This window comes from Gallus gallus, chromosome 1, assembly GCF_016699485.2.
Source record: "Gallus gallus isolate bGalGal1 chromosome 1, bGalGal1.mat.broiler.GRCg7b, whole genome shotgun sequence".
Lineage (NCBI taxonomy): Eukaryota > Metazoa > Chordata > Aves > Galliformes > Phasianidae > Gallus > Gallus gallus.
The window spans coordinates 70820172-70843352 of NC_052532.1; the positions used below are offsets into that span (position 1 = coordinate 70820172).

The 23181-nt window shown below is 38.8% G+C and overlaps 1 protein-coding gene and 1 long non-coding RNA gene across 6 annotated transcripts in view; one reads left to right on the forward strand and one right to left on the reverse strand.

Moving 5' to 3' along the window:
* Positions 1-3: 3 nt before the first annotated feature.
* LOC107053997 lies at positions 4-19853 on the forward strand. Of its 2 annotated transcripts, XR_005842011.2 has the most exons (5): positions 4-135; positions 4389-4601; positions 17676-18012; positions 19365-19518; positions 19614-19853. It is a non-coding gene; the product is annotated as an uncharacterized LOC107053997 (long non-coding RNA). The 2 variants fall into 2 exon arrangements; XR_005842009.2 differs by lacking the exon at positions 17676-18012.
* WNT7B (Wnt family member 7B) overlaps positions 11414-23181 on the reverse strand; it is a 94878-nt gene continuing 83110 nt past the window's right edge. For 3 of the 4 annotated variants that reach the window (NM_001171593.2, XM_046942937.1, XM_046942933.1), the window contains exon 4: positions 11414-14769. In NM_001171593.2, the coding sequence (NP_001165064.1) occupies positions 14290-14769 (480 nt within the window). In that variant the 3' untranslated portion in view covers positions 11414-14289. The remainder of the gene's footprint in view (positions 14770-23181) is intronic. The other variant, NM_001037274.2, reaches the window with a different exon arrangement.

A 23181-nucleotide genomic window follows, 5' to 3' on the forward strand; every position in this document is an offset into this window, starting at 1 on the left:
ACCATGGAACTCATTTTGATGTCATGAATAAGGGCATTGTGAGTTTCCATGTTCCCAAGCATATTTGAGACACAGGTTTGGAAACAAAAATGACTTCACCAGTTAAATATTGTCAGATCCTATAGTATATCAAAGGTAAGAACACTTCTGCCCTATATTCCTTTACATAGAAGAATCTAGGGTTAGGAATTTCAAAGCAGGTATATACAAGAATGACACTACAAATAACATTTCTCAAGATTAAATATTTTGTGAGAGCATTGAACTCTAACCCCTTTATGTTGCTGCAGACAAAAATCTTTCATATTGTTCATGGAGTCTTCTCAGACTGTCTAATATGAGCTTATATATAAAGAAGAATTGCACTGTGCATAGCAGCACTTGGATGTGGCAAGAAGTTAACTCCTTCAAGACAACAGCAGCAGATGGGAATTTTTGCCGACGATTGCTCACAGGCAGATAGAGGGCAATGTTACATTGCTTCTTTTGAAGCTGAGAGCAGTATTTGGGCATTTTTCAAAACAGAGACTTACACAATACACAAAGGAAAAATTATACTTCGGTTGTGCAGCACAGTGCATGTATTACATGCCTTAAATTAAACAGAAAGTGAGTTCCCTTGGTGATCTACCTACCGACATGAGGTTAAAAGAGTTCAATTGAATCTCTTGTCAGGCTGTTCCCCAGAGTGTTTTATTCATCACAGTTAAATGGTTGATAAGATTCTGTAGTAATGAAAAAGTTTGCAAAGCCTCAAGTGAGGGGGAAATGCTTGCTTGCATAGGAAGTGCTGGTATAATCATGACTTCAGATACATTCCTGTTTATTTGCTCTGCTAGCAGCTTTTGTTGTTCTTGTTGTTGTTTTTTTTTTTCAGTTGAGGCTTACACTTTGCATTTTACACTCTAGCTCAGTACCATTTTGCTCCTGGCACCAGCCAAATATGTCCTCATTAAGTAAAATTTATGCTAATACCATTCTGATTAGCCAGCAGTCATTGATATTCACTCTCATTAGCTAAATTGGTTCGCTGGAAGACATCCCATTGAGGATTTTTTTTTCCTGTTTCAAGTGGAATATAAAATGTATGGATTTGCAGAGATGACAGATGATGATAATTATACCCTGTGTTTACTCGAGCAGTTTTTATCCTAAAGGCTCCCGAAGTACTCTGCAGCACTTACATCTGCTGGGAAAGAGAAGATTATTTTCCCCTTCTGAAAAATATTCTCTGTTAGAGATAGAGGAGTTGTTCTGTTTTCAGTGTTAGGACAGATGGCACAAAGGAATCTCCCACTCTGAGTTCAGGAGCACTATTTAATGAGACAGAAAGCAGGTCAATTCATATCAAATCTAGCTGGGGAATAAACGGAAATCATGCAATAATGGGACTTCCTACAAGCAATCTTTCTGGAGTGACCTTGCAGCTCTGAGTCAGGGAGTGCTGCTGGTGGTAATACAGCAAAATTTGCTTCAGTGTGAGATTCTGAGATTCTGTCAGCCCACTCTGACACATCTAGATTGGGAGGACTGACAGTTCTGGTTGAGAGCTTTATTTGTTTGTTTGTTGTGTTTAATATACATGATTAATTTAAGCTGTGGATTAGCACAGCCCTGTATGCTGTTCTGATAAATTCTCATCTATTATATCTTCATTCACTTGGAGGGCCCCTGTTATGCAGGGATGACCAAGTAGGAAGCTGTTATTGCCAAGGTGTGATGATCTTGTCATTTACACTGTTAGGACCATGAATGTGTTTCTTTGTATCATAATCTTCATTTCAAGTGCCTGGTGGAAAGCGATGATCATAATGCCTTACATTCTAAGCTACATCCTAAACACACACATGTACAAAAGACACCCCTAATAGGCCAATCTGTATATGTGGGCATACATATCCTTTAGAATCTCTGCCACTATATTCTTTTGACAGACATCTGTTTAGCCTTAAATTTTGGTGCTGCATATACTCCATCTTATTTCAGGAGGGAAAGGATTTCTCATCCATTCGATCCTCAACCTTATTATAAGTAAGGATGCCTCTGAATGCTAATTTTTTTAGATTTGCAATCTGTAATCAATACTGCTTCATCTAGGCTGCCAGCCAGCAAGCAGATGGTGACAAGCATTGACCATCAGCAATGGCGAGATGGAAAACCCTGGCCTGAAGTGACCTGCACAGGGTTCAAAATTCCTCATTTTGCCTTTGAATCGGCACTGCTGAATAGCTCATGTCACTCCTGTGCAGTAATTGCAGTGTTTTTGCATGTGCTCTGCTGTTTCAAATTGACTGCCTTATATTGATCTAATCTTTTCTTCGGTGATCAAAACTAATTTCACATCCAAGAGATGCTTTGGAGGGGAGATCTGTGACCACAAACAGTAATGTGAAACCACCCAGATGCAGATAAATTGCCATTCTCCCTCGCTGTGCTGGGAAATTGCATCCTAATAGTATGTCAATTGCTTTGTTTCCATGGTGACGTGTGTGTGAGAGAGCTATAAATAATGTTTGATGTTTATAAACAATTCAGTGTAACTATATGTATGCTAATATCTGGGATGCACTTCCAGCTATTTCACAGCAGTAGAAAAGCAAATGGAAAGGTGGAAATTCTGGGAGCGCCATATGATGGTTTTCTTCACCACCCCCACATCCCACATTTACGTTCTAGTACGCTTAATAATTAAAAAATAAAATAAAATATTGAAGTGATACATTTTTCCTACCCATCATCAGTATTATCCTTGAGTTTGGTCCTATTAGATACAAAACTTTCAAGTTACAATTCGGCGAACTGTTTCTGTGCCTGCTCATCTTATAAAAAATATCTTAGTTCAAAGCTTTAAAATTAGGTATTTTCCCTGTTATTGTGTAACAGCAAAATATCTGCTTTCTTTTGGCACTGATCTTTCATGAACACTATAAAAACAACACAAAACTGTCACCATTTCTTTAAATAAGATAATAAACACACTTGAAGAGAAGCTTGTTAGCTTGTCAAAAATAACTGTCATTACAAAAAAGGGACTATCACTAATATTTAAAATGGTTGCAGGAGTACTTGCTTTGGAGGCAAATTCTGAGATGTGAAGATCCATCAGTAGGTAGAAATGCATGGATGAGGGGATAGCCCTAAACAAAATCCATGGATAAATCTCCCTTCTAGGGGCATGGAGGAAATTCCTCCTCCTTCCTCCTGCATGGCTGGAGAAGCACTTATCCAAGCTCTTTAGCCAAGGGCCGACATGATTAAAACCCTGCACCCTACCTCGGTGTGCTTTAATTGCTGCCTCCACACTTCACAAGAAGTGTTTGTACTTGTTTATTTTTGTCGGTTTGATTGACTGAGCAGCCACGCTAGAAGAGGGAAGCAAACACAAGCTAACAAATTTATGTTAGCAGACGTAAGTGTTCATGCTGCATAACACCTGTGGGCAGACACGTAGACAGCAGCAGGCATGCCATTTAAGCAGAAAGAGAGTGCCATTTATCCATTGTCAAGAGCAAATGAAATACAGTGCATTAAATTTGTTCCTTGGCAGTCATCCCAGTCAAACTGCCATGCTAGTGTAGCTGTGGACGCCCCTGTATTTACATTAAAATAGTTCGGAAAATTTTGCCTTTATTTGCGCCCCGAGTATGCAAACATGATCTCTTCTGCATGAGCTGCAAGAGGGGTGCCTGCTGCCTTCCAGCCCCTCAGTTCCTTCCAAGGGCAGAAAAACCCCGTTTCGCTCCTGGGAAGGATGGGTTTCCCCAGTGCAATCATGCCATAAGGACATGAAGAAATCTATCAGGTGGAGATGTGTGTTTGTTGTCCTTGCTTGGTGCAACTGTAGTCTGTGCCATAGGTGTCTGACAGCACACCCTCCTCGCAATGTGTTTGGCATTTGTTTGTCACTGGTCTTGAAAAGAAAGACACTCTCAGCCAGCTTTTGGATAAGCACCAAGAAAAAAGATATGACCCAGTGCTGCCCAAATTAATAGAGGCAAAATGTTGCAGGATTCAGCAGGGAGCTGCTAGCATTGCAACAGGACTGCAGTGCTGCTGGGGAAGAGCTCCGTGCTTGGGAACCAACTGCACTTCATCCCTCTCAAATTGCCACCAGGTGTACTCATGAGATAGTGCCACTATGAACAGAAATTATTGCTTTGACACTGGCACACTACTTTTTCCATTAGTTCAACCTCAGTTCCGCAAACCACACCCTGCAGACATGTTCTATCTCATTCTCCCACCAAGGTTGCAGATGTAGACAATGCCCAGTGGTGAGGAGCAGATCAGCACTTTCAGCCAGGCCCTGGTGATCACTGGAAACAACAACTCTCACCATCAATTGGTTAAAGTATAGCTACTGACATATCTATTTTTGCCTCTTGCAGGCAGCTGTGGTGATGTTAAAAAGTCATGGCAGCCTGTGAACTGCTACACAGGGCATGTGCCTCCTGGTTTCCTAGGTCTCATTCAGTCTCTAAAGTGTCACCTGCTGCACCAGATTGGGATCGTGCTTTTCCAGGGTTTCCTGAATGCAGGAGAAGGGTAAAGTACCTCATCAATGGACCGTACTTCAGAAGTGAAATCTCAAACCTTGGCCAGTAAGCTCATATTTTATCGCTTGTGCTTATTTTAGGAAGGTATGACAGATGAGATTCATTTAAATATTAAGCTTGCGTGATTTGAATATTATCTGAGTTTTCTTGTTTTGCTTTAAAATCCCACTACCTTTAAAAAATATATACTCTTAACGCATTTTGATTTCATATCTTTCTCCAAGATAAAGAAGACTATATGTTCCTGTTTTGCATATTTGGGATGTCTGAACTCAGAAGAAAGACATCTTTTAATATATAGGTAGATAGATCTGAGAAGGGCTAGGGGGAAGAAAAATAAAGATTTGTTTTTATTAAGAAATGACGCCACTGACACCTGATCAGATTTTTACCAAAGTAGGACAGAAAGGAAGTCCATGGTATCTATTCGAACAAAAATGTTTATTTAAACTGTAAATGAAATAATTTTCCCATCAAGCTCACACATACATACAAAAAGAATCCTGAAAAGTGTCTTCTCTCCAAGTAAGCACAAAAATTTGTAGTTGTGGGTTTTCATGGATCTGAGGTAGGCTCTGGTTTGGACCAGTCCGTGTATTCCATTCTCATAATTATAAAATCTCTTTGCATCTTTTTTTCTTTTCCCTTTTTGAGGTTTTAGCTTAAGCATATAACAATAATTAATTAAAAAGAAGTAAAAATGAAGAAACATGGGAAGCCAATCTAAAAGGTTTTCTCAGCTGCTAGTCTCCCATTTTTATAAACAGTTTGAGAAATTTACCCCAACCCCATCTTTGGTCTTGATTAATCTCTCTTTTTTCACAAAACAAATTTTTTTGCAGAGCTCTCCTATGGACATTTTTTCCCCAACCAAGGCAAGTTTGTGAAAATGTTGTAGGACAGGTGAAAGTGCACAACCCTGCTGGCTTCATAACTTGCAATCAGAAGGGAGACTTAGAAGAATTTGATCCTTTTTGAAGCAGGACTTAAAAAACCCTCTCATTTAGGTCACAGCATCCATCCCTACTAGCCATTGAGTGGGGCCTGAATTTGGTAACTATTGCCATCTTTGACAAGTTTTAGGTCAAGAGGCTGAGAGGGGCCTGATTTAATTTATTGCTTCTTAAAGTGCTGTGGCTTACCTTGCAGTCATCCGCAGCTGGAAGGGAAGCTCAGTTCCCTCCTCATTCAGCTGGAGACGATAGAGCAGGCAAACACTTCACAGCTCTGAAGTGCCAGCAGAAAGGCTTTCAGGACTGTGGCCAACACCCTCTACAAGTACTTTTTGGATCTGTCTCAGCTTGAGTAGAGACATTTGAACAGGCATCAGTTTATCAGAGAGTGTAACTAACTAAAAAGCTGAAGTGGAAAAAGAAGCTCAAGTGAACCCATCTAGGAAAAAGAGGCATCTCTTGAATGCAACAGGTTTTAAAAAGGAGAGGGTACTGTTATTAAAGGAAAACAAACTGAGGTCTTTGGAAAAGCATCCATTTGGCTGGTTTGTTAAAAAAAAAATAAATGTATTTCTGTTTGTTCTCTGTGCTGGTCAGTAATTAGGGTGGGGAGAAAAAGAAAAGAGGAATACCTGAAGGCAAAAATTGGCAGTGCTGGTATTTCCACTAAGCATTTTATCTGAGCATAACTGAGTTGCTCATACAGAGGCCAAAACTGTAAAAAGGGCTCCAACAGTACTAAGGGCACCTAATGTTAAATTTTAATTTACCATCACCAAAAGAGGCATATGAGCTCCTATTATCTGCTTGTAAATATGGATTGAATGAAGTTGAGTACTGCCCCTCTTTTTTTAAAAGCGATATAACTAAAAAATTACGTAGTGATTAAAAGTGTGTATTTTCCATGCATAACTTTTTATTTGAATATTGTTTGCAAATACAGGCAAATCATATAATAGCACTGCCAGAGAATGTTCATGGCTCGTTACTTCCTCCTTCAAATCTTTGTGACTGAAAATTGTTATTTACAGACATCTAAAGTGGTTGTGCTTCCAGTCAGACTAATGGAAGCATTGCATGTACTCAGGAAATGTCATTTTACAAACCTGAAGAAGAGAGAAACTGAGTATGAGTAAAGGAGCAAGGAAATTCTGTGTTCTGACCTGCTGCAGGTGTCATTCTGCTATTACTTTTTCCTTTTATACAATGATTTTGATAATTTTATCAAATCTCACAAGGATTTGTTCTATTTCCTGGAAATTTTTTAACACAGAGTGTGTGGGCTGTTGCAGAGGGTTTGGAGATGAAGAATGCTAGGGCTATAATTAGTCAAAATTAATGTGGATGGAGAAAGTCCAAGATACTCAACTTCTGTAAGAAGAACTTCAACCAGAATAAAAGAATCTTGTTCTGGGGCTTATAGAAAGAATAAGAACTATTATTAATGCTTAGGAGTGGCTGTGTTTGACTAAGAAAATGCCATTGGATCCAAGTATTTATTACTAAACACACTTGAATAGAAAACATGCAGAGAAAACACTTGGTAATTCATTTGTCAAAAGCTGACTGAACTGTAGCCCTGCAATAATTATGAACTGGATATCACGGGCAGAGAAGCTGCTGACCACAAGCTAACTTCCTCATTCTTTCTCCTTCCTTCAGGAGTGGTTTGCATTAGGTAGCCAGCTGAAACTTCCAAAGCACATATTTTCTTACCATATTGCTACAAGCCATCTCCAGCTATTTCTCGTTTAAGTTCCTACTAACCTCCCCCACCCCACTCATTTTTCCCCATTCTTGAAATTAAATATATATATATATATTTATGCACTGACTTTAGTTAAATGCTTCCCCAGTCCTCCTGCCTGCACACACACACGCACACACACACACACCATACACAGGAAGGAAGGCAACCTGCGCAGTGAGATAAAGACAGCATTGCTGAACATAATCCAACAGCTCTCAGGTTGCTTGTCCCCAGCAACAGATATTCTGTATCACCTAATATTAACAAACAAGAGACTTTTTCCCACGACATTATATATTTACTTTAGTCTACTGTTCAAGCTTTGCATGTTGGCTTCCTAAGACTATTTGATCCCAGATGCAGCTCTGTGCCAGAGCTGCTGGAACAAAATGCGGTGGGTGGACAAACCTGTCCTGCCGCATTGCTTCCAGCCTTTCAAAAAAGAGAAAGCATTTATCTGACTCACTACTGTAGATAAACTAACAGAGCATATTGGTGATGATTTTCTGACTGAAAGTGCCTGCATCTGCTCAAAAGGTTAACGGGGCAAATATTAAGTAGCTTATCTTTTAAAGAGAGAGATAAGGAAGAAGAGCTGTGATATGCTTGCGAATAAATACATGTCTGTAGATCACGCCTGATAATCTCATACATTGCAGTAACCACATCAGGTAGGGCTGGCAGTTGGAGCCTCCACAGAAAACTGGGACATCTAAGCTGTAGCCCTAGCTACTGAGTTTTGCTTGACCCTTTGGCAAGTGAGTTAGAGCTAAATTACTCTGCCTTCTGTTCCTGAATAGATAAAGGAGTAAGAGATTTCACAAAACTCCACTTTCTCCAACTACAAAATGAGGGACTTTTTTTATTTTCTGAGATATTCAAACCAAAAGACCTACAAACAAAACAAGCATTACCAGGTGTTGTTATGATGCTGATGACACAGCACATCTGCAAGAAAATGTTTGAAATCTGTAGCTCTGTAGTTCAATACAAAGGCACAAAATCCTGTCTCCGTAAAAAGGGACAAAATGTAGAATGATTTGACAGAAATTTCACTGAATGTCTTCAGTCTGTTTTTCAATTGCACACACATATATTTATGTATTTTTAAGGTATTCATATATGTTTTTATGTGTGTGTGTAGAGAAATTACATGCATGACGTGTGTGCGTATTAGGCTTTAATCTGGTGTATAGTTTTGGGGAGGGGATGTATTTTCCTCTCTCTGGGCAGAGTAATCCTTTCTAGTATGCATATATATAATACTCGCTTGAGAAAGAATTCTGTGCGATGGCTGACATTGTTGAAAAGAGATTACTATTAAATTTAACTGCGTTTTTAACAAGCCTAAACTGTAGCCCGAATTCAGCTTTAACAGTGAGGTGCAATCCATGAAGGTAATCAGGATGGAGCTGCCATGAGAGCCTTTTGGCATAGTCTGAAGTGCTCGGGAATAGCAGCATGGATGAGCACTGATATGGTAACTAGGGGAACACTGCAGTGCATACCTACTAGAATCCTTCACAAGTAGGAAAATGCTGTTGAACGTTCAACTCTTAAATTAATTTCCTTGCACAGCACAAGTCTGAAGAGGTAGTCAAAATTATAAATTAACCATGCTGTAAGGAACTGCCTCATCAAATCACAGGACAATAGAATAGTTTTTACAACACTCTTTGAGAATATCTCTGTGGGGAAATAGCTCGTAGGAACTCATTCCCATGGCACAACTTTGGGTGTTTTGTCTGAGTGGCTAAATCACCTGGCGTGTCTGTGTGGGATTTTTCAGAGATGACAGCTGAACCAGTGCACCCCTGACTTCGTGGAAGGAGCTGTGAGGAATGATCGGCCCACTTGGCATCCATTTAAGTTGGGTGGTGTGAACAGTCTTCAAAATGCCTTCAGGTTTCCTTTTACTCAGTGATGTAGGGAATGCTCTTCTTCTCTCGCAGAAACAGGAATTAAACAATAAAATCAAAAGCTTGTAATCTCCTTGGGAATTCCTTTTAGCTTCTTTGGACATAAAATGCTCTTTTTCCCTAAGTTGCATGGCAAAGGAAGGCAGAGAATAATTAGGCAGGCAGCATTCAACACAAACGTTTCCAGCGTCTGGTGTGGTGAGTTTTGTTTGGGTCACCCACAAGTCATGTATCATAATCATTTTTCATACCGAGGCACAAGTTTTAATGTCATAAAGCTGGTGTCTTACTGATCATATGATCTGTTTATAGTGACAAATGGAAAGGAGGACACAAAACAAAAGTAAACTTTATTATTCCCATTTTCAGGGGCTTCTGTAGTAGCAAGTTATGAAATGGACCATCCTATAAAATAGAATTGCAATCAGGTCTCCAAACATTGCTATCAGTAAAAAACAACACAAGTAATTTTTCACATTTAAAGCAGTATCATTAACTTTACCTCAGCGCTCTGTGAAACACACTATGACCAACAATCTTACATTACATGAAAACTGCCATCTTTATTCTCCACCGACCTAATCTTCTGGAGCACATATATCTGTACTGGAGGAATTGGCAAGGAGAGAAATACAGATCTTTGTTTTAAAAATGAGATGCAAATTTAAAATCTGCAATTGTGTCTCTGCTCTCAAGTAATGATGCACAACAATTTCCTGGTAGCAGCTGAAACACAAAGAAAAATACTTGCCAGCCTTTGTGTGCCCTTGTTCTCCAATAAATCTTCCTGAATTTGCAGAGGTACAGACAGAAACTTTGAATTTGAGGAGAAGAAATCTGTGTGAAGTTCAGCATGCAGTGTGATTTGTTCTGTGTGCATGAGGTTTCTCACAATCTCAGTACCACAAAATGAAATTACTGGCAAACTTCTCTGCCTTTCCATTTTGATGCTTTTTGGATGTAGATTTATTTGTGTATATTTGTGTCCTCTTGTGGCTGTCACTCTAGGAGAAGAATGCTGGGTCTTTACTGTAGTATTTACTGTACTGCCTTCTCTGTGGGAACTGTCACTGCAACAAAAGGTCCCAATGATCAGAAAGGAAATGTGCAGTCATTCCAGTCAGTTATGACAATTGCTGTGAATGCAAATTATCTCCAGCTTTATAGAAAACTTTTTCCATTGAATGCCAAGAATGCCTTCAGTAGCGAAAGGCACGTTATTTAAATGAGAAACCTCCTACAAGGGAAGGTCTCGATTTGTTACATTTAATATCGCTTTGAATTTTTAATTGTAAAGAAAGGAGTCCGTGGAAATAGGTGTTTGAAACTTCAAGTGACCTATCTGCAGCATGCCTGAAATTTGCTAAAAGAGTTGCCAGTCTTTCGATGAGTTTCATCTACTTGCCAGATGTCATTGTAGAAATGAATGAAATATTGACATTTGCTATAAAAACTTCCTGCAGATCTATTAACAAGTTTCCCATGATGTAATTAGAAAGAAGGTGCAGTGTTTTCTTTGGCACCTGTGGATAAAATGCTGTGCATACTTATACTGCTGTAAACTCAGGGCAAATCAGTACATTTTAATGAAGTTATTTTGGACTGAGTTCATGTAGAACTTGGCTATGCCTTTATCTATAGCTGGATATCTTCCCTGAGGGGCAAATATAACAAAGGTTGTACATTTTCTTTGGATTTCTTATAGAAATACACCATTCTCAGTATTAAGGATGTTGCTGAAATTCTGACCAGATCAAATGCTGTCAAAATCTTTTAGGTCCTGGTTAATCTATGTTTTCAGATGTCTGTAACTTAATTAAATAAGCTGGAGCGCATGCAAGTGCACACACAAGAGGCCTTCAAGCTTCTCCTATATGCCTCCATTTCCTCTCTGATCACTAATCTGTAATGTGAGAATCGTGGAAGATAAGTGTTTTGGAGTCTGAAGCCCTACCGCTACCAGTGAACATTGCTCTCCATTTCATTTGAGACTGTGGAAGTCTCTGGTAGCGCCAAGGCTGTTGCTAGTTCCCAGTCCTCTGTACCATCGGTGTAAGTAGATGGCTCTGGACTTCGACGTCAAACACAGGAGCATGCACTGTTATTTCTTACAAACAGAAAACCTGCTTAGAATTTGGAGTCTGGACGCCATTTCTCTTCCAGAGAAGCCCTTGCCTAAGGCATTTCTGCCTTTTCTTTTTTTCTAAGTAAATAATGAACAAAAAGAAAGAGGTCTAGAAGGGGAAAAAAATTAAGTTTTAATGGAAACACATTTCATCTTTTTTTTTTTCCTGCTTGCCATAAAACATTAACATAGTAAACAAATTGATCTTTGTTCTTATACTCTTTAATTACATACAGTATTTTGAGTTTTGTCATGGCTAATGTATGGTTAAACCATACTATATTGCTGATCACATTCAAACCTCAATTGTCACAATTCTTTGACATCAAACTACATTTTTTTAAAAGAAAAGTTGTGTGTAACCTACTTCTGTTCATAAACACATTTGTAAAAACTTGTCTTTTTTTTTCTTTTTTTTCTTTTTCCGTACAGTAGTGGTAATGGCGTTTTCTGATCAAAACTGCTTTTTCCTGGGACATAGTTCAGAATCCATGCACTTCTGTCGTCAGCCTCTGCTTTGTGCCATACAGCAGTACCTTTCTGAATGCTGCACCCCTATGTGATCATAGCTTTGATAGGATGCTCTGAAACATGATATTGTAGATAGATAATCCGATTGTAGGATTGTTACAATGGTGGATAGCTTACATAGCTATTTCAAATAGGGGTGTGTAAAAAAAAAGATAGCATCACTTTGGTCCACTTTTCAGAGTGGCTGATGTTATAATATATAACCTTTTTTTTTTTTTCTTAACGCAGTGTAGTTCACAATAATTTAAAATACTCTATAGACATTTAAATGATATACAATAATATAACTTAATTGGATTCTTCAACTGTACTTAACAAATACTATTCTAATATATTTACAGTATCTAGTACCATAAGACTGTGCATTACTGTGCTTGGGAGCTTTATTTGCTTCCTGTCAAGAATGTAGTGAAAGTACAGTATTTCACTATTATTCAACAACAATACCCATGAATCAAAGGAACTTTAAATTATATGGAGTGACCCTAGCATTTGGGGAGGGGCCCAGCTTCCTTTCGTGGAGTTGCACTCATTTATGCCAAGGCTGAGTTTGAACCTGTGGTTGCAATTTAGAAACCAACAGCAATAACAAAAAAGCAAGAGTGCTTAGAGTTTGGGGTGCCCCGTGGGTGACTCATCAAAGGAGTCTGATTTTCAGAGGGTAAGTAAGTGTCTCTCTTAGAAAGGCAGGTTTTCATGAGCAGTCAAACTAAGGTCCCCATGTGGCTGGTTACTTTTGGTAGCACAAGCCCATAAATTTGGGAGGTGATCCTAGATCATCCACATACTCAGCATGGGAGCTAGCAGCACAGCAGTTCCACCAGCCCCTTGCCCCGAGAGCACAATGTGGGGTGATGCGTGCTCCTGCACTGGGTGGGGAGTCCCCATGGCTGTGCAGCCCCTCATGATAAGTAAAAGGATGAAAGAAAAGCTAGAAATTTAGATATGCAGGTGTTAGTATATTTTTAATCCAATTTTTCTGAAAATCAGGTTGGGATCCCTGCTGCAAGTGTATGATTATATGATTAAATGGGCTGTATTGTAATGGATGCGTCTGCGTTAGAATCACTGGGTTTTGCAGTAGTAAAACATCAGAGGATTTTTTTAAAAAGAGGAAAAAGATGAATTAAAATTGGACACTGTTGTAAAAAGTCCTCTACTTTCTTAACATTCATACATTTACCGGGGTTATTGCCAACCCTCAAATAATGATGGCACAAACTAACCCACGTTTTAGCTTTCTTAGGCTCACAAAGCCATCACAACTCACAGGCTGCAGCAACATGGTGTTTGGCTACCATATATTTATTAACTTCTCAGCTGATACTGAGCTGATAATTTTTTAAAAACTATTGCTAATCTTATGTTTTAACCATTAAAGGCAAAGTGTAATGCTTGGAAGATCCTGCCAGTGCATATGACTGCAAAGCAAAACCTTTGATGTTTGTCGAAACATATATTTGTATCCAACTCCTTACAGGGAGCTGGGGGTAGGTGCTCCATGCCTGAAGCCTGAATCTAAAAGAGTCACTCGTAGTCAGGAGGCAAATGAGAAAGCCTCCATCAAGCATTTGTAACCACAGCTTCATGTGATCTTTTGCTCAGTTCTGGTCATTGCTTAAGGCCTACAGAATTCGAACTCTTTACTAGTGGAGTGACAACAGATCAGTAGCATTGAAGAACTTAGGGAGAACCAAATACAAAAATCATAAAGTCAGAGTTCCAATAAGTTTACATTTAGTACAGAATTAAGACATAACTACCCGTTAGTGCTTAGAATTTTTTTATGCTATTAAAAACATAAATAATTATTTTTAATGTTCATTCAAAGAGTTCCAGTGTCACTGGCAGCTGATGTAATTTTGTGAACTTTATTTTTTCAAGCTGATAGTGGAGTATTTCCGCCACAGGTTTTATCTCCCCACCAGTTGTGGTTTTCTCTCTACCTGCTTTCTTATAAATTTAGGGTTTTGCAGCAAGACTGCTTTGTTCTAGTCAGTGAAGATTTTGTTTCTTAAAAAAAAAAGGAAGTCTTTATTTGCACAGGGCTTGGTGTTTCTGTCGTAAAATCTGAGAAAGTGTCTTTTTTCTTTAAATGTCAAGGGAGCTGCAACGTCATCAGCTTCTCTGATATGTATAACGCTTACTAGGAGAACTCTACAGCACCCAGATTGTAACTTAAAAAAAAGAAGAAAAGAAGAGAGAGAGAAAGTTTCATGTAGTTGTCAACATCACCTTAGTCCTGTTGTCCTTGTTTCCAAAGCAGTCACAACAGTCAGCCAGCCAAAATGCACCATCTGTAGAGGTGTAAGTGGTGGGGAGGGATTGGTTTATGTATCGGTTTATTTTTTTTTCCCAAAGAAGATTAGATGTGCAAAATGATGCTGTTGTCATTTGTTGTCCTCCACTGTCTTCACTGGTGGCGATTTGCTCTGTTCATTTGTGCACGACGCCGTTATTTGCAGGTGAACACCTCTGTCCGCTCGCTACAAGTGTTGCACTTCACAAAACAGCACCAGTGGAATTTGCAGTTGCACTGCCACACCTTGGTGTACTGGTGTGTGTTGTAACCTCTTCCACAGCACATCATGTCACACCCATCCGCATTGGGAGAGGTGCGGTTACAGAGTCGTCCCTGGGTGCCAACACTTCCTGTGGAAGCATCTTCCTCGCAGTAGTTTGGTGACTTTTCGATGTACACTAAATCTGTTTCCATTGGTTTCTGGTAACTCTTGATCTGCTTGATCTTCAGGAAAGTTGGCTGCCTTAGTCTACTGGCTCGTACCACCTCCACCTGCACTGCAGCATTGTATTTCTCTTTCAAAATATATCCGATCTCTCTGAATTTAGGAAGTGTGGTCCAGCAGGTCTTGGTTGTACAGGAACCTGAAACTCCGTGACACTTGCACTCCAGTTTCATTCTCTCTTCAAGCACCTACATGCACAGATATTGAATATTGTTACCATGGGAACATTACATTGCAAGCTCACCTAAGACTTATCTGTTCCATTCATGTTTAAGGTCATTAATGTGAGTAGAAATTTTCAGTGCATATTTATGAATCCCCTTGCCTTTACAGCAGAATGTTTATAGCACATCTTGTTTTACATGCCACTTTATCAGATATTGAGTGTTTTATCATTTTATTACAAAATACTTGTGTTCTGTTTCCAAATATTGGAAATTATTTACTTAAATTTCAGAAAATGTTTTCAGAGACAAAGTAAGACTCCAGAGACTTAAGAAATTTCTTCAAATCATCTTCATTTTGAAAGCAGAGGTAAAGAAAAATGTTTTTTAAAAGTGGTGTAAGATTCTGAATATTTAACCTTAATGGCTTTAAGTAATGTTCAAATAACATTTCAAATTTTTGAAATAAATATTTAATATTTGCAGAAAAATATATGCTATGTGGATGAATAGGCATTCATGTTCACTGCATAATTAAAAATTTTGCCTACACCAGCAGTGGCAATGGCAGCATACATATTAACTACTCAACCCACAGAGTGTACTGTCAGCTTTAAAAGCAGCACTTCTTGCAGTACCCAGCCTCATTTCACAAAAATGTTCATCCATGAGAATATTTTGCCCCAGGGCAATGGTTGTGCAATGTTAGAGAAAATAAAATCCAATGTAGGGCCCCACTGAGCTGTGAGCCAAAAAGAAGAAGGTGTGCATCAGGTGTGCCCTAGAAGAGATCCAAATACCCTCCTGCCTCTTGTGTGCCTGGAGCAGAGACAGGCCTCAGGAAAGCACCTCTCTTTTCCTGCCGTTATGCATGACCACTGCACCCATAGACAACATCAGCTTATGAAAATCAAGGCCTGAAAACAAAGCAAGCTGATCTTTCCCCTTTTCACTGGGATCCTAACAAAGAAATATGAGCTACCGAGCTTGTCTTGAAGCATTACTGATGCTACAGACCATCTCCTATAGTGGTTTCATTGCAGATCCCAGAACATGACTGAAATGGGCAAAGGATAAAAGGGCCGAAATCTGAGTACAATGGCATAATGAAGTAGAAGGAAAGTAAAAAATGCTTACTACTTAAGAAACTGGCCTTAAAATAAAAGCTGAGCAGATCTGGTTATCCCTGCAAATAGAGGGCACCCTCCTGAGCTGTTTGAGCTTCACTTAAATTGTATGTTTTGTATTTTTCCCAAATTTCTGAGGTTTCAATATTAAAGAGAATATTTAGTTTTAATTCTGCCTTGCCAACATACAGTAAGAAGTACAAGATAGCTGAGCATCCTAGTCAAAAATACCTTAGACTTTCTGGAACCATGGGCTTTCCTAGGCCAAAGTCCAGTCAGTTCTTCAGTGCTCAGAGGCAAAAAATCTGACTTCCAACAAGGATTACGGGCTTAGGAAATAAGATGCTACAGCTGCAATGCTCTAAAAGGAAAATCAGCAAGGCTATGATGAACTGCTTTCTATGGACATAAGTTGCTCTCTGCTGAACTGTATCACCTTCCTGTCTTCCCAGCCAGAAAGATTGCCACCTTCTGCCATGGCAGCATCATTTCAGTAGCAGCAAATAGAAGGGTGCCTTATCAAATAATCCAGGGTCCATCAGGGCTCCTCTGACTCTACTTTGTACATGTGTAGGAGGATGTGATGGTTTGAGGTCTCCCCCCACTGCAAAGAAGATTACAATCCTATTCCACAAATCTGATATTTAGATGCCCATGGTTTCTATTTCCTTTTTTTTTTTTTTAATCATTATTATTGCTTATGTGTTTCACTGATACAGCTGAAATACATTATTTTAAACCAGCCTGATTCTATAACTCTCTCTTCCAACTACTGCAAACATTACAAAACATTACAAAAATTTGTAACGAAAGGTGGACGGAAGCAACTTTCTTTACTCCATCACCATAGAGCACTACAGGATGTAAAAACTTGCAAGAAAGCCGCAGCAATGGGTCAGATCCACCACAACTGATTTGTGTTCCTCTTCTCCCTAAGTAACAGTTCTTGATGAAGGGCAACCTTGTGTTTTTGTATGCATTTTATCAGGCTTTGCATGTGTGTGTGTGATGTCTGGTTTTTAGTTTGAAAGGCAAAGCTTGCCCAGAAGACAGAAGGAAGAAAAGCTTGTGTGACTCCATGGGCTCGACACTCTGGACACTGCTTTGAGGAGGCCTGGTATCTCTCATTGCCATGCTTCCCTTCTACGACAGAGAGTATCATTGTTTCTTAAAAGCAAAGATATTACCCATTCTGGTGTCCTAGTTGCTATCTGTGTACATGTATATTTATACATGTGTGCATGTCTATTTACTGCATGTACCTGCGTGTGTTTTGTGGAGACACTGCCTGTATATGCAACACTGCCCAACACACTCTGTAGTACAATCTGCAGTAACTTAATCCCAAGTTTTGATTTTTTTATTTTTATTTTTATTTTTTTTTGTCTTTCTGGAGGTCCAGTTCCATGAGCCATTTTGTTGTACAGAAATCAGATTCCACTGTAGTATTTTTTCAAATATTCCTGATTTTTATGATTGTGAAAGAACCAGAAAATGCAAGCCATGCAAGCTCAAAAAAACCCAGAAGTTTCAAAATGTATTAATTCATGATTCTGAAGCCAATCTTGCAGGGTTTTTTTTTAATTTATTTTTTTGAGGACTTTTCTCATGAATGTGGAATGCTTGGGGTTACAACACTGAGCACAGGCCCAATCATCAGGTAGTTAAATTCCTGAATGCTATAATTTGTGTGCCCGCAGTCAGCTGTGGGTATAAAATTGTGCCCAAAAACTTGGAGGTCAGGGAATGTATGGCTCAAACTTAGCAGATTCAAAGTAATACATTTTTTTCTTTTCCACACAGATGCTGCTGAGAGTTCCTCTCTGCTAGGAAGCCAGCACACTTGGGCTTTTCCTGAGGTGTGGCCATAAGTCCCCATGGGATACCATAAGGAAATCCTTGAGAAGGCCCTGCTGCTTCTACTTTGCACCTTGCCATTTAGACAGAAAGCTACACCTTTGTTGCTGGGATCTCAACAGCTTCTCACTCTCGAGGTGCCATTGGACCTGACAAAGGTGGCACCATTTTGTCCTCACAATGCTGTGATAGAAGAGTGGCCAGTGTTTTTTTCCTGCATGTCCCTCCAGCCCAGTTTTTCTCAGCAGAATTCCCATCAGAGTTCTGACCCTGAGCCCTGAAGGTACTTATTTACTCAGATCTGATACATGATGCCAAGTTAGGTGCCTGATTAAAGATTGAAAATCATTAGCTCATATGACCCACTCATTCAGCAGTTTCATTTGTCATATGTCAGCACCTCATATCTAATCTCAAATAGTTTACAGCAAGATCTACTTCCCAAAGCAAATTCCCATCGTTGGACCATGCTGCCTCAGTCTAATAGTAGGAACATTCTTTACATCCATTTTCCACATGCAGGCCTACTCCCACCCCAGTAGGATCTTGCCAAGTAAAATTTTCTAACTGCTGCTACTTTGCTAAATGAATTGTGAAATATAATGTTAAAACTTTCTTATTCCACATATTTTTATATCTATATAAATCATACATTGAAAGTGCAATTTGAGGGTTTTCTGCTGCCGGTTAAGTAGAAAAACCTAGCAAAGACTGAAATAAAACAAAATGATACGCATGAAAAGAAACTCGTTTTTTCAAGTTCCATATCTAGACCCAACTGCATAACATCAGATACAGTTTCTGTACATATTAAAAATCCTATCTGGATAAAATATGTAAAAACAATAGTAACATTTTGTGTGTGTTTGTTTTGGCTTGCCTTTTCTGGTTTGTGTTTTTCTTAGTGGAAATGCACATTTTTGGACCAGATGTTGAATGTAACAAAATCCATATTACTTTTTGACTGCAGTATCAAAAAGAAATAGAAGACTTTAAGAGTTTTCCCCGTTAAACATGCAAGTAATCAACTTTTGCTTTGGGTAATATCAGTGCCCAAAAAGATAGATTTTGGTCATAAGATGTCACCATCTCTTTGCATACTCAAGCAGCTGTAGCCACAAGAACTTATGGCTTGCCAGTGACGAGTGGGCATCAGAAAACTTTAGCCTCATTTGAGCCGGAAGTCCAATACTGCTGGCAAAATACTGACCTCATGGACCCATCTGGGAAACTAAGCTGGGTTTGGGGTTGGTCTCTATGTGTTTTGTATTCATTCGTTCTTTGTTGGGTTTGTTTGTTTGTTCGTTTGTTTTCTAACTTAGAAAGCTAAGCATCCCAATATTAGTAGGATTTAATGCTACTTCTCTAGTACAAATGTTCTGAAAATATTCTTCTTTAATAGGAGTTGAAACAGCCTAAAATTGAGCAGCTTATGTCGTATTTCATCAGTTTGTGCGCAGCTCTGATGAAGAGAGGGTATAGTGAAGCCAGCAAGAGTGGAGTCAGCAGGAGGGTTAATGATGCTTCAGCTGCGTATTTTAATTTATGTTCCTGTGTAAGGTTGCTCAAGGTGATGAACTGACTTATCATGTTTACTCCCTTTCTTTTTGCATCCCTGTTCTTCTAATTGTTTAGTTTGATGGGAGCAAGGAGCTTTGCAGTGGAACAGTACCTAACCACAACACAAGATGGCTTTTCTCTGTCACCGGACAGAAGTCATCAGGGCAGGGGACGCTCTGACTTTCTGAGAGGCATGAATTGACCTTCCGCCCTTCACCAGCTTCCTGAGGTAAGGCATTCAATTCCATCGTATTTCCACTGAATACACTGTAAACTGAAAAAGGCTGTTGCTTTCCTTACACAAGTTCTCTCCTTGGCCAGCAGGAATATAAGCCTGGAATTTTGAGAACTGCTGGCCATCGGATGAAAGCCCCTAATACTATGATGGACCATAGAAACTTGCCCATCTGGACCTCTTCCTTACCTTCTAGAAGAGGAGAGAATAGCTAAGTTTGAGCAGAAAACTGCTGCAATTGATTGAATTGTTTGAAATGTATTTTCAAAGTGCAATATTGAAAAAAGCAGAAATCGCAAGAAGCACCCCTTAAATCATCCTCAAACCAAGTGTGATTGCATTATTTCACTATCTTTTGCCATGGAAATTGCTGTGAAGCTTATAAGGAAATTTTTAATCATCATCTTAAAGAGAATAAAATACTTCACTGCTGGTTTTGATGTGTAAGGCAAAGAGATATCAGGTTTGGAGGGTGTGCAGTAGTATTTTACTAGATAAATGATATGTGCATCTTGTATGCATTGCATGGTATGCATGGGCATTCCCATTTTTAGAATAAAACCGTTTAACAACTTCTAAAATATTTGGCTATTTCCCTCCTCTAATTTTAAAGCAATACATTCAAAATGTAGGATAGTACCAGATGTAGCTTCTGGCAGTCAACATTAAGGGTGTGTTTCTGGAAGAAAAAAATAGGCTAGTAAATCCAGCCCAACTGGAAGCAGGAGAACTATCCTCATGAGATTTTGAGCCAAATCTTGCATACTCAGGACATATGGATAAGCATTAGTTATCCATTTTACCCACCCAAGCTGTAACACCAAACTTTTTGAAGTTGGATTTATATCTGTCTGCAAATCAATTTAAGTGGGAAAGTGGAAAGTATGCCACTGAGTACAACTATCTAAAGCTTTTCTTTTGTGAATATTCTCGCAATGGAAGTGCAATGAAATAATGTTTGTCTTTTAGAAAAAGAAAGTTTCAGTAAATAATGGGCTCGGGGCTGTAAAATCTTGGAATTCACATTCTTAAATCACAGAAATGACTTAGGAAATAAAGTCACATTTTTAAGAATATTTTAGGCTCATAGGAGAAGAAAAGTTGTTGGTTTTTGCTTTTGAAAGTGGGATTCAATCTCCACTGCAACTTTATAGCATGTACGTCATCCAGAGTTTGGGGACTGTTTCTAATACTTATGTCCTGCTAGGTGACTGTGAGGACAGTTTACAATGTGTTAAGGCATACTAAGTATCTCACAGAAGCTGGCTTATTGATTTAAATATTACAGGTGGGGTGAACTGAGCTAGTGCTTTCTTACATATTTTATGAGCAAATGGTGCATATAAATTTATATATAGGTATGTACAATTATGTGCACACACACACAGACTGTAGGTATCTATGCGTGTGCATGTGTATTATATTTAATGGTGATAACAAATCACTTCATTAACTGTTCTACCGCCAAAGCTTGTCAGCAGAAAACTCTTCCCAGTACCGTAGTTCTGTGATGCTGGGAACTGTGAGAACTAGTCATGGCTTAGATGGAAATGTTGTCCCAAGTAATTGAATAATCTCTTGTAAAGAGAGTATGATTTTATTTTTATTTTTGTCTCCACTCTTAGAGTTTAGAGTGTAAAATAAGATGTTGTCATCTTCCAGGCACTCCAGAAAAACAACATGAAAAATCCATTGACATTACAAAGCAATAAATATTGGGATGGTACTAAGATGAGTTTCTAGCATTCGGCGTTATGGGTGTGTCTCTGGAAGATAAAGAAATAAGCCAGTTTTTGTTTTTTTTTTTCCACATAACCACAGTCATTATCTGTTGTAAAAGCCTAACTGATTGATGAACTGTTAGAAATATTTCTTGTCCTCGTTTTGGTAAGAAGACTATTGAGATTTTTTTTCTTTGTAAAAGCTGTGACCTGCTACCAATTTGTCAGCTTTTAGCTCCTCCCTCCCCCCCTTAAAAGCAAACAAACAAAAAAAACATCTTTATAATTGGTATTCCTCATGAGTGCCAGTCATTGTTTTGAAGCTTTCAACAAAAAGTTAAGACTAACAGCATGTGTTCCCAGATTTTGCTCTCTCTGTGTTCATTTGTCCCAGAATAAAGATGCTTTTTCTAAAAATACATGCTAGAAAGCTGTCTCATAAAGCAGCATCAGAGCTTACTTGGTTTTGTTGCTATTTAATTTTTCATTACTCTATCAAAGTTTTGCCCACAGATCTCTCTGTAATCATTCAGATTTACAACAAACCATTCTTTCTCCTTTTTGCAGTAATGTTTGCATTAGGCATATGCTAGTCTTCCTTTGGAGGGTTGTTTTCATTTAACACACTTGTACTTTCCATTCTGAATCACAGCGGCCATTTAAAACATGATGGTGAAGTTAGCTGCTTTGTTCTTCTATGCTGCATGCTGCTACTTTGCCACAAAGCATAAATCTTCCATTGGTAGCATCTCATGTCACCAGGAATCACTAAGCTTTTATTTCTTCCAAATGGCACCAATGATAAGTTTATGACTTTGGCACTGGTGCTTTTCATTACAAATGAAACTTCACAGGCTTGACATTAGCTGAAACAGTTCTTAGAAATGCAGTACAGAGAAATTAAGGGATGCAATTTTTTGTGGAATTAGTGGATCCATTCTTTCCAGACACCCAAAATTCTCTGAAAAGTCTAAATGTCTGCCTTTTCAAAGCAGTACATTTTTGGTGTTGTGCTGAGCATCTCAGTCCTAGAATCATGTTAAAGAGCCCCCAGAACTATTTTACCCTCATCTGCTTGTAGTATTTGTGTAGTTATTTATGCAGCATGCTGTTTTTTCCTCAAAGAGAAATTCCTCAGTAGTCTATTTTTAATAGCAAAATGACAACAGGCTAGCTATTGAGAACATCCTTTGAGAGAGCACAACATTATCTACACTGCCAGAGCTACAAATGCCTTTGGACCCTAGGCATGTTCAACAGCACTGTGACATGTGCTGGGAGAGACTGGAAAGGAGCAAAGATCCATCCATGAATAATTCCACATAGGGACATAATAGAGTGTCCAAATAATTGCTCCAAAAGTAAACCTGCTGACCAATCTCCTCCATAATGATTCTAGAAGTGATTTTCTAGGCATCTGATAGAGGTCTAATGGGGTGATCGAGGCCCTCCCACGGCTTTCAGAGCAAGATGGGAATAACTGTACTTGGGGTTGAGACCTCTTTGAATTCTTTCTTCCTGATGTTTTTGTATTAGGAAATGCTGGAATTTGAAAAAAAAAAAAAAAAAAAAAAAAAAAAAGAAGAAGAAGAAAGAAAGAAAAAAAAGACTAAAATGAAGAGAGTAGATTTATTGCCTAAATACTGTCAGTCTTACACAGTTCAAAAGAACAGTTCAGTATGAACTGAGTAAGAACTGTGAGCCTTAGCATTACGGATGAAAACATGGTTTTTAAAATAGCAAAAGTCCAATGAAATGCAAAACCTTAGCAAATGGATTAATGTTCATATAATCAAGTTGTTGGATTTTTTTCCTTCTACCAGTTTTGATGAGATTGCACTGCAACTAAGAAATACATTAATGGCTAATAGAATGATTGTAGGGAGCTACAAAAGCGTATGTTTCCTCTGCAATCTTTACACTCCCGTCCTACAGT